Genomic DNA, 15,747 nt, shown 5'->3' with positions numbered 1-15,747 from the left:
TATTTTATTTACGAACCATGGCTGCGACGTGTTACTATATCTCTACTTTGGATGGCGCATCGAGCGACAGTGAAGCCACTGAAGCCCCGACACCGTCGATCCTTCCAACACAACACCACTGTGCTCGCACTGCTGCGAGAACCATGGTGGCGATAACTGGGCTCTCTCACACCTCTTGCGTTATACTTGCGTTGTGTAATCGCAGCACCTCGATGGAGCTGCCCTAGCGTAGGTGCTGAGTTGAGCGACTGCTAGTGAAGATAGCTCGTAAATTATATCGGTGCATCTGTAATGAAACTTGCAAGCTTCCCTTTATGTACACGAGTGGATCATATATCCACATATCATGCATACGTTCTGTTCCGCCCTCCCATGGGGTAACAAATTTATTCATTATCATCATCAGAACAAAAGTCATGTGACATGTCATGTGACCTGGGAAGGCGTTGTCAGCAAATACTCCAGCGCACTATGTCCAGCGGCACTTTCGAAGGTGGAGCGGGTGGAGTGCACGAGCTGTCCGAGAGCGTGAGCGGATCACGGCTGCGGGCGCTGGACGTTTGACCGAAACGTTGAAACTTAGACCCGGACATGGCGACTTTTGGGCGCTCGGCACGATGGGTGAGTGGCCTGCACAGCATCTCGGAAGGCGCATTCGGAACCTGCGGCTAGCAGGTTCCTTGTTCCTCAACGGCCGTTGCGCCGTCATTTTCATCCGTTACGAACGCGACGCCGACTTGTGCGCTGGTCATAAATACCGCTGGCCGCATCAATGACGCTGCTTCTTCTCTCGTGGTGTGAACATTGCAAATGCAACATGGGATGTGGGACTCCAGGAAAGTGATGTTTGGCGTCTGGCGGTGACGTTACAGAACACCTGCCTGGCCGCGTCAATGTTCGCGACGACTTTCCTTTTGTCAGTTCAGACACTTTTACCTGCCTTTATCTCACTCGTCGCTATTAACGGAACGCGGGTACTTTCGTTTTGTTTTGCTTGGAAGGCTAGCACTAGCGCCGGCCGTCATTAGTTGACGGCCGCCGCTCAAACTGACTGGCTCGTTGTAGGTTAAATGCTGCATTGTGTCACGTGCACATGATTTTGCTGAAGCACGCGTGTTGCTTGCTTGGTTGTCGTTCGTTCGGTTCCATCCGTTGACGGTTGCCGAATAGCTGTTTGTTGGCCGCACCGGCGTAGGCCTCGTCGAGACTGCACGCGCTCTGGGTCCTTGCTTGGCTGCAGCTGTCCTTTCATTTGTAATGACTGTAGGAACCTGTTAGGTTGCTGTGTGAAATGGCGCTCAGCTGTGCAGCTGCACAACGTCATGCTCGTGACAATTGCACCAAGTACACCGGGTGGACGCTGCAGGGACCCGTCATGTCAAAACGGCGTTGCCAATACGTGTTAGCGCGGCTCGCTGTCGTGGGTTGATTAGAAGCGTCCCCTTTACGTCTTGGTTTTGGCGGTTGTCAATTTCTTAGGTGCTCTCGGACAGGCTGTGTCAATTCTTTTCCGCTTAGCCAATGAAACTGCTCACTTCTCCGCCACTGTTGTCGCGCTTTGTTTTCTCCTTTTCAAAATTCCACCTAAAGGTCACTGGAACTTTAGTCTGTCCTAGTCAACAGGTGCAACAAGGCCTCACTGCTCAAGCATGTCACGTGTGCAGCTTCAGGTGGTACCACAATAGTTTTAAGTGTGTTGGATCACTAATGCATGCAGTTATGCAGTAGTAGAAACATTTATTCGTAATTGAAAATAACGAAAGTCTTGTGCCTCGGGCGGCACGAGTGGTTTTCTCGTGGATTGCCTCTCTCGGTCTTCGCGAGCGTCGTTGCTCATGAAAACAGGCTGTTCTTGCTTTTTGCGCGGCGCGTGCATTTTAATTTTTTTTTTTTAAACCAGGGTCGAATAAATATGTTCAGAATTAGAATTGCATGGAAAAAATATTACTGCTTAAAAAAAAAAGATTTTGGTACCTTTTTTGGGCACTGCATTGGTAGTTAAAAATGTGTTTAAAACCTGATTCGGGGAACTCTCCTCATTTAGGGCATAGTGAAGCCCCAACCTGGTAATGTGGTCCTGGGGATAGTGAACAAGGTATATTCTAGTTCACTATGTATTCATTAAATGTATTCCAATTCGCTATAGTCCTGGGTGTGTGGCCGTGAAGTAAGGACATTGCAAGGAGAGAACTGCCCTGGCGACGCGCTGTATTGTGGCTGTATTCTTGATCAGCTGACACTTTATTGAATGGGACACTGCTGCTGTGCAGAATGGATCGGAGAACCTGGCGGCCACCAAGAATGCAGCTGCGACCCAGAAGTCCGAGAACCTGGTGGCTGCCAAGAAGCCGGCCGCTAGCCAGAAGTCCACGGTGGGCCAGCTGTTCCAGAGGGCGCCACTGCGGCAGCCGAACAGGACTCTTCCCGCTCCAAAGGTAGCACTGATCTGCTTGGCTATGGCTTGACAACCAGGATTTTTTTTCTTTTGGAATAATATTGATCAACAACTACCATCTGATGGCTTTCCCGGTTTGCTAAGTTTGTAGAGCTACTGGCCCAGACAGGCAATGGTCCTGGGTTTGATCCCTGAACCTGGACGAATTTTTCTCTTTCATCATGAAAATGAGCTGCACCAAGCAGATATTCTAAATCGAAGGCTTTTGTTGTATTTCAGTGAAACGAATTTCATAATTTGGGCCTAGTCCACTTTTGGAAGTGGGTGTAGTCTGGCTGATGATGATGACACTACTAAAAATGTGAGACCTGCCCAAGGGTCCTGGGGCACAGGTCATTGCAGGTAGTGCACTTAAGTTGTGCCACTCTCAACGCTCCCACTTAATAGGTTTGGTAATGTTTGAGAATGCTGACGTAAATGAAAAAGTAGTCGGGGTAGATTTACTGTAGAAACTTCTTGTGTGGTATGCTATCTGGTCTGGTTAAAAACTTGGTCATTAGTCGAGGGGAGGGGGGGATGCATACAAGAGAGAATAATTTTAAAATGCAATTTTTACGTACATCTGCTCATTCTTGCAAGTCGAGAGGACCTGGCTCTTCGATGACCCTAGGATTCAGATTGAAGATGGAATAGGTTTTTTAAAAGTCGTTTGCACCTCTTGAGCAGGTCGGTAACTGTCTGGTTTGCCCATTTGTTCTCGAGTGACACTCCAGCAGAATTGCAAATAAGCGTGGATCATGCAACCCCAAGGTTATTTTATTTTCTGGCACAGATGATTTTGTTGCATTTTTCGGGATATGATTGCTGCTCCAATTGTGCCAAACTGTGCCAAAATGCAAATCCTGCTACATGCTGCTGCATTATGTCAATACATGTAGTAATCTGCACCAAGCTTGTGCCAGAACTCCATACTTGCTTCAGAGCAAAACTCTTGGGCACTGTGTGTCATCCTTTGTGAGTGTATTCATTCTGCATATCGTGCGGACCGGGTGCATTGTCAGCCTGCGTAATGAAAACAGAAGTGGAGTAGGTGTTAAGCGCACAGGGATTCACTCTGGTCATCCCCTGGTGTGGAGGGCACACTCGAAATGCGCACGGCACAAACATTACCAGCACCAGTCCTGACTTCCATGTCCTTGCTCGGCTGCAGTGGGCAAATGGCACGCTACTGCAAAGTTCTCAATGGGCATCTTGTTTGAAGTCCACTCCATTGCTCTGTCAAGATAAGGAAGATAGTCCTGGATAATTATTTTCACTCACTTCGAACTTTCCCTCTGCCGCGCAGTTCCTGTTCTTCAGCACATGTTGAGCGGCTTGCAACTTCAGTTTTGCATCGTAGCTTCTCCTTGCAAACAGCGTCATGTTGAGTAAAAAAAAAGTGCACTACGCAAGCGTAACCACACGAATGCAGCGCTGAAATTGAAACTTTCGGGGAAAAGTACACAATGTTTGCGACATTTGAATCAGTTCAAAAGCATGGATTTTTAATGCGTACAAGGCAATGCGGACAGTGCCACGGGACAGAGCACTCGCGCTAGGCCAGCTGCGAACAGACAGCGAATGATCTTGCTCTTGGTTGGCACCATTGGGTGAGTGCTACGGGATGGAGTCTTCACACAAGGCGAACAGACAGTGAGACAAATGGACGATTTGGCTCTGGATCTGTACCCATCGGACTAGTGCTCCCACGCTAATGTGACTGGACTGGATGCGGTGGCAGCATGCACTTTGTGCTGCCGCTGCATTCACTCTGATTGTTGCGAGATTGTGATGTAGCCGTAGGATAACCTTTTAATGTTTCAGCCTAGTGCATTCCACTACCAGAACCCCGTTCATACGTTTTTCACCGGACCGGGAAAAAAAAACGTAACAGCCGGGAAAACGCAACAGTGAGGAAAGCACCGAAAATAATGAAAACAGTGCAGCTTTGACTTGAAACAATTAATTTCCGCAAATTGACCCTAGGACTTTAAAAAATCGAGAATGGTGGATTGCAGTTTCTTTCGCTCGCTGGAAAGAACAACGCGTTTCTCAATAGCAAAGGCCGCATTGCTGTCAGCGTCGCTTTGCGGTGCGGCCACACCGCACGCACGCAGCAGTGCTGTGCAGTTCACGCGCTCACTGCAGTCCTCGCTGAAGCGACGTGGTGCACAGCGTCAAGCACTGAAATGTTCGTAGGCTGCTCGCCGCGCTGCTCCGCGTAAGCCGCCCTGGCTGCCTGTCGACTGCGTTTAGTACGTCCAGCTTTTCCTCAAGGGAAAGCCCCTTCCGCTTAAGCAACGCTATCACGCCATCAAAGCACAATAAAGATGTTGTTGCGACTGAGAAGGATGAAAAGGAAATTGCACGGGCCCTGCCGACTGGCTCCAGCCGAGCCACCACCAGCCGAGCCACCACCTCTGTCACTTGCAGATAGAGGAGAGTTAAAAGATCAAAAGAAAGAGTGAAAGAAAAGACGCGCTGATAAGCGACTGCAGCCTCGCCCCTCCTCCTCACCACCTCCCACGATAAAGATTGCTCGGCGTGCGAGGCAGATAGCCATCTAGTGGCGGCCTCTCCAACTCGCGTGCGGCTTCTTGCAGCCAGTTCCGTAGCCAAGCCTGGCCAAGACTCGGAGGAGGAGAAAAGATGGGCACTTTCCTCTGAGCAGAGGTGGAGAGGGTAGGGAGGCGCTTCCTTTTGTTGCTTTTGTATCCGCACGGGGAGCAGTCTATTCTGAGGGTGCGCCGCCTGTTGAAAACGCGTCACAGCATTTCAGCGTGGGCTGCCCCATCTTTCCCACTTTCTTTGGCTCCTGCTTCACGAACTGCACGTGTTCAGAGGGCAGTGTACAGCGTCAAAGCACGTGCGTTGCCAGCGTGGTTTTTATCATCTGCCATCTTTGGCCTCGGTCCTGCTGGTTCTGCAAGCCCATCGGATTCCTCCCCAGAGTTCAACAATGGACGATTCTCCTTCAGGAAGCGCGGCCAGCGTGGCTCTACCGGATCAACTGCCGCAGAAGAGAAAGCGAGCGGCAATATCTTTGGAAACGAAGCGAAACATTTTGAGGGAGCACCGAGGTGGTGAAAAAGTGTGCAACCTAGTACGCAAGTACAGCCTGTCGCAGCCGACGGTTTCAACCATTATCCGCAACGTGCTCAAGATGACTGAAAACGAATGCCATGCTAGTGCTGGCCATGCTATGGAGGACGGCCGGAAGAGGATTCTGCATGGTGCCTACAAAGACGTGGAGGAGGCACTGTAACAGTGGTTCCTTAGCGCACGTGCTATGAACTTGCCAATTAGTGGCCCGATTTTAGCAGAGAAGGCGAAGCACTTTGCGTATCTCCTTCAAAACACCGATTTCCAGCCTGGTGGTGGCTGGATTCAGCGCTTTAAGGAGAGGCACGGAATCGTCTACAAGGCAGTCGTGGGTGAGGCAGGGTCGCTCAATGTCGACGCTAGGCGAAGTGGTTGGAAGAGACACTGCCGGACATCCACGAAGCATGTACAGACCGGGACTTGTACAATGGTGACGAGACCGGGCTATTCTGCCAAATGCTTCCGTCAAAGACGCATGCACTGAAAGGCGATCCCTGTAAGGGCGGCAAGCAGAGCAAATTGCGGGTGTCCGTTTTCCTCTGTGCGAATATGGACGGCAGTGACAAGTGCCCCGCCTTCGTAATTGGAAAATCTAGGAATCCCTGCTGTTTCCGTGGTGTGGCGAGGATTCCAGTTCGTTACCGTCATAATAAGAAAGCGTGGATGACGCGTGAACTTTTCCGCGAGTGGCTGTGCGAGTTCGATCAGCGGATGCAGCATGAAGGCAGGAAGGTGGCGTTGGTCCTTGATAACTGTACTGCACACCAGACTGCTCAGAAGCTGTCGCATGTGAAAATTTTCTTCCTGCCGCCGAACACGACTGCAGGCGTGCAGCCCATGGACGCAGGCGTGATTGTGTGCTTCAAGGCATTGTATCGCCGGCGGGTGTTGAGCAGGCTTGCTCTTAACCTGGGCATTGCTGTGCGTGAATGCCGACCCGCTCCAGACTTTAAGATTTCGCTCCTGATCGCTGTTCAATTCATTTTTGGGGCATGGGCAGAAGTCAGCTCCTCCACAGTCATGAATTGCTTCCGAAAAGCGGGCTTCGCCGGGGATATCAGTGACTCGAAGCTCCTGCCGATGGAGCGGTTACAGAACTTTGGTCTATGGTGTGCGGTGATGACGGCGACGCGGAAGAACTTGAAGAATTCTTGCACGCCGACGATGCAGTCACCACAAACGAAGAATTGACTGACGAGGCGATCGTTGCAGCAGTCACCGGCGCGATAACAGTAGTGATGACGAAGATGAACTGGAGCCTGTACAAGTTGTCTCTTATCAGGAGGCCTCAAGAATGATAGTCCCTGCGGGACTTCATTTTTGCAAAAAAACCTTTCACTCAGACATGTCCAACATTTGGATGCCCTCCAGAACGATGTCAGCAAGATTGCCGCAAAACAGTCGAAACTCACCGATTATGGGTTTGTTTCAGCAAAGAAGTGAGAAGTGCAAGCTATTCAGTGCTTTCAAGTTCATGTTTTCTTTGTTTATTTTTCGGGCACTAAGGGATTTTTCAAGCTGAGAGGCAGCCGCAGCAACCTTCTCATATTTTTTACAATACCCCTTTCGGTGCCACCAAAACGATGCCTCGGCGGAGCTCGCATGTCACTTGCCGTCCGTGACCCCTCTTTGCAGTTGTTATGCTTTTTTTCGTGAAACCCGTTTATAACAATTATCGGTTATAACAATGGAATTTTCGTGGCACTTGAACATTGTTATAAGTGGACTCGACTGTAGTTGAGGGATAGACTAAGTCAGTGTTCAAACCCTGCTACAACATTTGAATGCCGCGACACCAAATTTCCGCCAATGCAAAGTACCTATTCTTCCTTCAGCAAATCATACAAGCCAATGCAACGATTTACCCCCGCACAATGAACAATTTTTGGAAAATTCAACGAAGTTTTTCAGAGTAAGTGGCTGATATTTTTTCTTTTTAGGGGGGGGCGTCCACATATGCCCGCATGTCTCGTTAGGTTGCACCAAGAACCACTGCTGAAGACTGTTTCCACTTTCAGTGGCGGAGCTGACATTCCTTGCGGTGTCGGAAGTAATGCGTAAACATGCGACATGCGAGCATAAAGATGCGATGCGCTGCACTACTTTCTGCGTCTGTTTTGCCGTCTGCTCGGATTGCGTGCCGATAGATACTTCGCACTCTGAAACCCCGAAAGTTCGATTTTTCAGACTAGTTTCAGTCTCAAGCGAGCCGAAATTGGTCACCCTATCAACATTTTGCCGGCGCAAGAGGCGCCATCTTGGATTGAGGTGGATTCACTCCGCAATTGGATTGGCTTGGCATACTACTTCTGGTGACGGTGCATCGTCTTCATGAAGCCTGGCAAGTGATGTCTGTTTGCCATTATGTGATTGCGTCCGGTGGTTCTGCTGGTGCGGCCAAAAAGTGCACTGTCTTCACATGCAGTTAGAGCAAAATCGTGATCTGAGCTAGTCAGTACATCTTCACGACTTCACCAGCGCTGCCTTGAGGAACAAAGACAGAGGAGGAAGGACAGGGACAAGCGCTAAGTCCCAGACGCAGTTTGACAGGCAGTGTGGTGCGCACACGGTTGTGGACATGGCCCTGCTGGGTCAGTCAAAGAAGCACGGTAAATATTCAACCATGACACTTGCAAAGAGGGCGGCTGTCATCAAGTTAGTGCAGAGTGCACAAACACAAGGCGACGTGGCCAAGGAGTTCGCTGCGTCGAAACAATTTCGGACTGTGTGATTTTTTTCCGCAAAAATGATGGGAAAGGCGATCACCTCGGACTGGAAAAGGCCTTGTCACTTTGGCTAAAATCTGCATTGGCGAAGAATCTTCTGGTGTTGAGCGACACATTGAAGGAGGAAAAAGCAATATAGGTCAGTAGCATGACTTTTTGGGCTTGTTGGTACATACTTCAAAGACACTGTAGCGCAGCAAAAGACGAGGACACAAGAAACGAGAGAGAAACGAAAAGAGAGAGTGTTCGTCTCTCGTTTCTTGTGTCCTCGTCTTTTGCTGCGCTACAGTGTCTTTGAAAAAGCAATCACTGGCCGTGCAAATAACATCGAGAAATTCGTTTTACAGATGGGTGGCTCCGCGGGTTCAAGAAAAGGAACTGAGTCTCTTGAGGAGAACGGAGCCACTAACCCAGCCACTATTGCAGACTACAGTGGAAATGAGTTGAAGCCTTTGTTGAGCCAATACAGCCTGGAGGACATTTTCAGTTGTGATGAGACGGGCCTGTTTTTCAAAATGCTACCTGACCGCATGCTCTTTTTCCGGCAACTCCTGTTCAGGGGGTTGCCAGAGTTAGGAAAGCACTAGTCATGGTAGCTGCAAATTCTGCTGGCACAGATAAGTTGGCGCTCGTTGTAACTGGCAAATAAAAAAAAAAATGTTTTAAGGGCTCGAAGAACATTCCCATGTGGTATTGCAGCAATTCCCCTCAAGAGAAAAGTCTACAACAGTATCTTACCGTGTGGGGTTTTAATTGGGGAAATAAATGCGTTCTCGCCGTTTAACCGCAGCTGACACAGTTCAAAACTACGAGGACCCCACCCCGTGGTCGCGTACCCTACCGAGCGTGCGCCGACCACTGCGGGCTTTGCTCTGAGGGAACAAAGGAACGACACACTGGCTGACAAACAGGCATTTATTGCTACAACAACAATAACGCCAGCTAGCAACAAGATATGCTGAGCAATCGAGGACGTCTGACTCACTAGCACGGTTTTGAGCGAATGTTCGCCCATGGTAGGGCAGAGGAAAACTCAGAGGCCAGACAGGACGAGATGCGGGGTGAATGTTCCTCCCCACGAGGGTTCGCGCCAGCCTGCGAAGAGCGGAGCCTTGTGCCGAACGTTGACGCGCTTCCCCGGCCCCCTAGCCGAAGAGGACAGTCTCTCCCCCGAGCGCACGCAGCAGACACGCCATCCGTGGCTTTCCTGGCGCTGCGACGTCAGCGCCCTCCCCTGTTAGTTAGAGTAACACAACTAAGGAGGGCGCATTGCGGAGAAGCGAACCACCGGGACGAGTCAGGCGCGTCCCTACATCCGGTACTCACCTAAGGGGCGGAAACATGGAGGCGAACGGAAAGGGTTCGGCTTGAGTTCAGGACAACACAGCGAGCTATGGAAAGAAAAATTATTGGTTCAACGGTAACAAACTCAAAGTGGGCAGAGTGGGTGATGGAACAAACGCGGGTTAATGACATCCTAGTTGAAATCAAGAGGAAGAAATGTGCTTGGGCAGGCAATGTAATGCGAAGGCAAGATAACCGGTAGTTCTTAAGGGTAACGGAGTGGATTCCAGGAGAAGGCAAGCGTAGCAGGGGGCGGCAGAAAGTTAGGTGGGCAGATGAGATTAAGAAGTTTGTGGGGATACGGTGGCCGCAGCTGGCAAAGGACAGGGTCAATTGGAGAGACATGGGAGAGACCTTTGCCCTACAGTGGGCGTAGTCAGGCTGATGATGATCATGATCACAATTACGAACTCACTGAAGATTTGATACGTTGACTGGAGGGCAACAGGTTAACTTTGTTAACAGTGTGGCTCATGGCACAATCAACCTGAAAGCCATTGAGCTCGAATACGTGTAGCCAATGGACCAGGGGGTCGTTAGAAACCTGAAGGCTCTCTATCAGACCTGAGGCACTCAGCCCTTTGTTGAAAACTTGTTCCACAAACGTTTTACGGCAATCAACATGCTGGCCACCGCATTGAAGGCACTTGGAGCTGAAACGATCACCAGTTGTTTTAGGCATACTGGGTTCTCCGCCGATGAAGGCACTGTCATTGTCATGGAAGAGGACTGCAACACTTTTGAAGACTTGACTGCAGACTAGTGAAGACTGCCTCAAAATGTGTGCGGATCTGACTGAGCTGTGTGCGAGGCTCTGCAGCCTAAAAGCGAGTCGGTCTCCGATGACTTGCTCTGGTGGCCTGCCGCGATCATCGGTTGCACAAATTGCAAATGCCATGGCCTTGGTGTCGAGCGTGTGCAGCGAAAGCACGACTTTGACGCAAATGCAGGCTAATATCATTGCCAGCAAGAGGAATTTCCCTCGGAGTAATCTGCTTGCGCCATGGTGCTCTTTGGCCACAGAAATTCGCGCACATTAATACATGTTCTCTGAAGACTTCATAAATGTGACTGTCTGTAAAAATACAAAGACCCCTGTGATATTTGGTGGGAGTATGTATATCTCATGTGTACCCCAGTTGCAAGTCAGTCACGAATGAATGATGTCCCGTTGCAGGTTCGTTGGCCCGTGCAGCCCAAGTTCCTGCGCCTGCAGCCCTCGGTGACGCCCGAGATGCGGGCCATCCTCGTCAACTGGCTCATGCAGGTGCACTCGCGCTTCCAGCTGCTCCCCGAGACCCTCTTCCTGACGGTCTCCCTCGTCGACCGCTTCCTGCAGGTGAACACGCACTGTGAACTTCCAGGATGTCATCACTAATGGCCACGTCATTGCAGAAATCCAGTGACTCCATCATTGTGCCGAATGCGCCAAACTGTGTCAGACTATATAAGCTGCGCCATCCTGATAAAAATTAAAATTTCACCAAACTGCTCCAAACTGTCTGCTTTCAAACTGGACGGCACTGTGTACCAGGTATAAAGGCAGACTTAGACTGTGCCTCTTTGACAGAGATCACACTAAGGACATGCTCTGGTCCGCTTGAATTCCTCCCTCTTCGCAGCAGCGAGCGCCCATGCAGGGAGTTTATGATCGTGCTGGGAACAGTGGAAGACGACACAGTCGCCTCCGTAGTTACTCGTGGACATGAACGAAGAGCAGAACCTCGTGTTGAACCTGACTGTCATGGTCAGCTGACACACTTTGTACGTCGCAACGCACTCAGCACGAGGAACAACTCTGGCTGAAAGCTGGCTTGAGTGCGTCAAAGTATCCCCGGCTCCTCAACGTGATGTCACGTCGTCCAACATGGACGAGATTTCCCTCTCCGCTGTTCTCCTCTCCTGTGCTCGCGCGGGCCGCTGGAGATTTAAATATCACGCTTTCAATTGCTGATTGCGCCACTCTTTTAGCCAAAATTGAAAAAGTAACTGCACACCCATTATTAGCAATGACACTATTTCAAAGCCCTAGAAGGTTAGCCGATTCGAAAACCGCCTCAGTGTCATTTTAATGGTGTAGCACATCTTTACATCACTCTCAGACTGCTCTAGCGTTGTTTTGTCAGACGAATAAATTTTTAAACTGCTACATTTTCCGGAATGACGTATTAAAACACTTTTTCACAAGCTCCAAAGTGCTCCATATTGGAAATTTTATTGCTCCGAACATTGTTTCAAATTGAATTTTACCAGAAATGGAAAAAAAACCAGCACATTTATTGCGAGAAATGTGATTACAACATAATTAACTTGATAAGATTCTTATAAGTGCTTGCTAAGCTAACTGGGCAGAGCGCAGGTGGCTGCATGCATGAGGGAATACAATACTGAGGTGTGTTTTTTCTGGTTCAGGTATGACTAATATGTTATAACATTCTGATTGGTTTTGTATCGTTATGAGTGGATTGCACTGTATGTAATTTAATCTTGTGTAACACAAGTCCCTGTGCACTTGAAATGTATTGCGGGGAACTTGCTAGGATGCGTGCCATTGCCTTGCCTTGACATGAAGCTATACAGTAAGGTAAAACTATTTATCCTGCCTATCATAGTAGTTGAGTTGCAGGGTCTCGAAGCTGCCAGGGAGGAAAATTTTCTTTTCCTGTTTCTTAAGTGACAACTTCGAAATCCTACAACTGAACTTCTCTGACAGGCAGGGTGATACTTTTACCCTTATTTGCAAAGCTTGATGTCAAGAGAAACCAGTGGCATGCATTCTAGCAAGTTCTCCGCAGCGAAATTTCTTTAAAGCTGACGGCTGAAATTTGGAGAACATACCGTATTTACTCGCATAATCTCACTTTACAAAAAAATTGACGCAAATTTAGGGGTGTGATCATTACGCGGGATAATTATTTTACCAAAAATTTTGGACTTCCGAAAACGCAAACAAGTAGCAGGCAGACAACCCTTGTCACACACGCGTGCTGCCCGCGGTTACGCCGCTAAATGCAGTTATCACGAACCGAGCTTGGCAATCTTGGCTTACGTCGTTAACCGAGAAGGTAGAGTGCGAAAAGCGCAGGAGCTGGCCGCTTCAAGAACGTACTTTCCTCGTGCTAAATCACGTTCCAAGAGCAACGCATCAAAATAGGCAGTGTGTATGTGCTGCGCGATGGCGCTTTTATGCAGCCTTTGATCACGTCCGATGGCGCAGCAACAGCGTATAACAGCAACGTCTCGCGGTGCTCAAGCTATGCATTTTACCGCCGTTTCGCCGAAAAATGTCTGGTCCCTGCCGCATCATCGATGTACTTAGGTAACACATTTGCAACGCTCTGAGCACTGGATTCCACGCGCTTACCGCAATGGGGCCGCTCGCGAGCGCGGTGGACAACTGCGCTCTGTACTCCCTAGTCATCGCTAGGCCTAGCTTGTTTCGTATCGAAGCCACAGTGGACGGCGCTTTTGAACTGACCAATGCTATAATGAATGTTCTACTTATGGTGCTGCCTTACTGACAACCTAATTGTTTCATATTAAAAGAAATATATACGTTCGATTTCAGTGACTCCTTAGTAGCGGAGCTGGCGTGCAAGCAGATCGGGTCACTCGCGCTGCAACGTGGCTGTGAACGTAAAACTAGCTTGTATCGCAGTTATTACTCCTACCAGCAACTCTGTACAGGCCAGCGATCCTCGAAGCGGATTCATTTTTGACATTCCTGTATCCCAAGGCTTATTATTTAAGAGAACAATAAAGTTTAGCCGGATCATCGCGTCACTTCGTTCGTTGCACCGCAACCCAGAACGGTGGCGAGCCTTGCGACAACGGCGAACTGTGATTCGAGATAACCGCAGTTAAGTTCGGTATCTATGGTTAAGCATAAGTGCATTTAGACTGCCCCTGTGACTGCAGGTCAGCCAACAGGTGGCTGCCGCTACAATGCTGACAGAGCAAGATGGTCATCTGCACGTGCCATCTGTCAGACAGATAGCAAGTACGATCGTTGGCTAGACTCAACATCGTCGACAAATTGCAGCGGCAAGTTCGGGGTGTGATCATTACGCGAGTGCGATCATTATGCGAGTAAATACGGTCTTGCCTAAATGAACTGGGAGTTGTTTTCATCACGAGTCGGACTGTGCCCACTGCAGGGCACAGGCATCTCCCGTGCCTCTCCAACGGACCGTCTCCTGTGCAGCTGTGGCGAGCGTACTTGTTTCACGTGGTGCGGCTGAGACGCTTGTGTTGTGTGTCCGTGTGCGTGTGCAGGAGCAGTGTGTGAGCCGGTCCAAGCTGCAGCTGGTGGGGGTGGCGGCCCTCTTCACGGCCAGCAAGTACGAGGAGATGATGGCCCCCACGTTGGGGGACGTGGTGTACGTGACGGACGGGGCGTACCAGGGGCGGGAGGTGCTGCGCATGGAGCAGCAGATCCTGCGCGTGCTAGACTGGTCCCTGGGCCGGCCCCTGCCCCTGCACTTCCTCAGGCGCAACTCCAAGGCCGCCCAGGTGAGAGAGCAGTTCGCTGCAGGTGGACACCGCAGCCACATACACTGACACAGGGAGCCAGTTATGCACCTGTCCTTTTCTCAAAGTCAAGTCTGCACTTTCCCCTGCCATAATTGCCTCAATTTGTAGATGGATGCCACCGACTTCACACACGTACAGACGCACCCCACCGAAAACCGAGGGAGTGCGGCTAGAAGTGCTTTCACACTGAAAATAGCCTTGCGTGGCAGAATGACCAAGTTTGCACTGAGTACAGCATTTGTGTAAAAGTGTAGGTCCACGGGCTGTTTTTTTCTGGACCATGCTGTGCAGCTGGTTATGCATCCCCACAGTTGCTCCTTGAAGGTGCAAGGACACCTTGATGGTGAGAGGAGCTCCGGTAAGCAGTGCATGCCAAACCCACCCCCAATGGGCTCTAAACGTTCCAACAAAAGCTTTGCATGGCAGTGGCGAGGGGTTCCTAGCACAGAATTGGATTGTGGCTTCACCTGTGATCCCACTCATTGATTGTTGGCTGCTGGCCCTTGTTCAGGCGTCCATGGGCCAGGTGGTTTTGTAATTAACGAAACCTTCGGAGCCAAGTTGCAAAAACATCGCAGATATACCAATCTGTGTTTGCGCTTCAAGTGTCAAGCTTCTCTTTCATGGCTGTTATCTGTCAGCACTTTCCACAATTTCGGGGGATTAGATTGCACTGCAGACCACTCTTGCCTATTGGGATTTGCCATGCAGTGTAGGTGCTGTGCACAGCCACCTTGCTTGGGGTGCACGCAGCAGAATAATTTCTGCTCCGCAAGCGTGCTGTCATTGCATGTCACATTCAGATCACTGCATGGAATCCTGGTGCATTCAAGATCTGCCTGGCAGCCGCAGGATGCGATAGCCACAGGTAAGTGGATGGTAAATGAATGCCACTACAGATGGGCAACCACGTTGGTCATCACTCTTTGAGCAAAGTCAAGAAACAGGCACGACGACCAAGGTTGGTTACGTCGAGAGTTTCCCTCGATTCTGGAATCGAAGCCCGGACAGTGGTTAGTGGCAGCAGCCCTTCTGTGAAACCGGACACCCACACGTGGCTCAAACACATTCACAGGAAAAAGATAGGTTACCCGGACATTCAATTGTTGCGGCAAGTCTGCAGAGTTCCTTGTATGACTGTGGACAGTGTATGTGCGTATGTGATATGATTGTATGTGATATGATTGAAACTGTTAAAACTGACTGTTTAGTTGTTGGAGGTGACTTTAACATTCCTGAATTAGACTGGAGCTCAGGATGTCTTCCGTCTAGAGCCAATTCCGCAGTAGGCAAAGAATTGTTAAATCTGTGCAATTCATTCAGCTTATCCCAATTAGTGCTGCAGCCAACCCGTGGCAACAATGTTTTGGATTTATTATTCACTAACCAACCATCGGCAGCTTGTTCTACCCTTGTAGTGCCCGGTATCAGTGATCACAGTTGTGTTTTAGCGGAAATGAACTTTCAGTGTGTTAAACTTGAAGACTGTGGCAATCGGCGCATTTACAGTTACCGAAAGGCAAATTTCCCCGAGATAGCCTGGGCACTTGAATCCTATGTCGATGTGTACGAAACATTGTCTGATTCACTCAGCGTTGATGAGCTGTG

The 15,747-nt window shown here is 49.7% G+C and overlaps 1 protein-coding gene across 4 annotated transcripts in view; it reads left to right on the top strand.

The window, feature by feature from the left end:
* The first annotated feature begins 447 nt into the window (after positions 1-447).
* Positions 448-15,747, top strand: part of LOC149334569 (G2/mitotic-specific cyclin-B2-like) — a 77,460-nt gene continuing 62,160 nt past the window's right edge. The window contains exons 1-5 of one of the 4 annotated variants that reach the window (XM_089555177.1): positions 452-621; positions 2,271-2,435; positions 10,784-10,945; positions 13,882-14,118; positions 14,943-15,007. In XM_089555177.1, the coding sequence (XP_089411303.1) occupies positions 592-621; positions 2,271-2,435; positions 10,784-10,945; positions 13,882-14,118; positions 14,943-15,007 (659 nt within the window). In that variant the 5' untranslated portion in view covers positions 452-591. Of the gene's footprint in view, positions 622-2,270; positions 2,436-7,729; positions 8,402-10,783; positions 10,946-13,881; positions 14,119-14,942; positions 15,008-15,747 lie in introns of those variants that run through there. The other 3 variants (XM_089555176.1, XM_089555178.1, XM_089555179.1) reach the window with 3 other exon arrangements.

The sequence above is a fragment of the Amblyomma mixtum genome, chromosome 8 (genome assembly GCF_055824585.1).
Source record: "Amblyomma mixtum isolate Tamu chromosome 8, ASM5582458v1, whole genome shotgun sequence".
Lineage (NCBI taxonomy): Eukaryota > Metazoa > Arthropoda > Arachnida > Ixodida > Ixodidae > Amblyomma > Amblyomma mixtum.
Note: the sequence above shows the minus strand (reverse complement) of the source record. Positions and strands in the feature narration are given on the sequence as shown.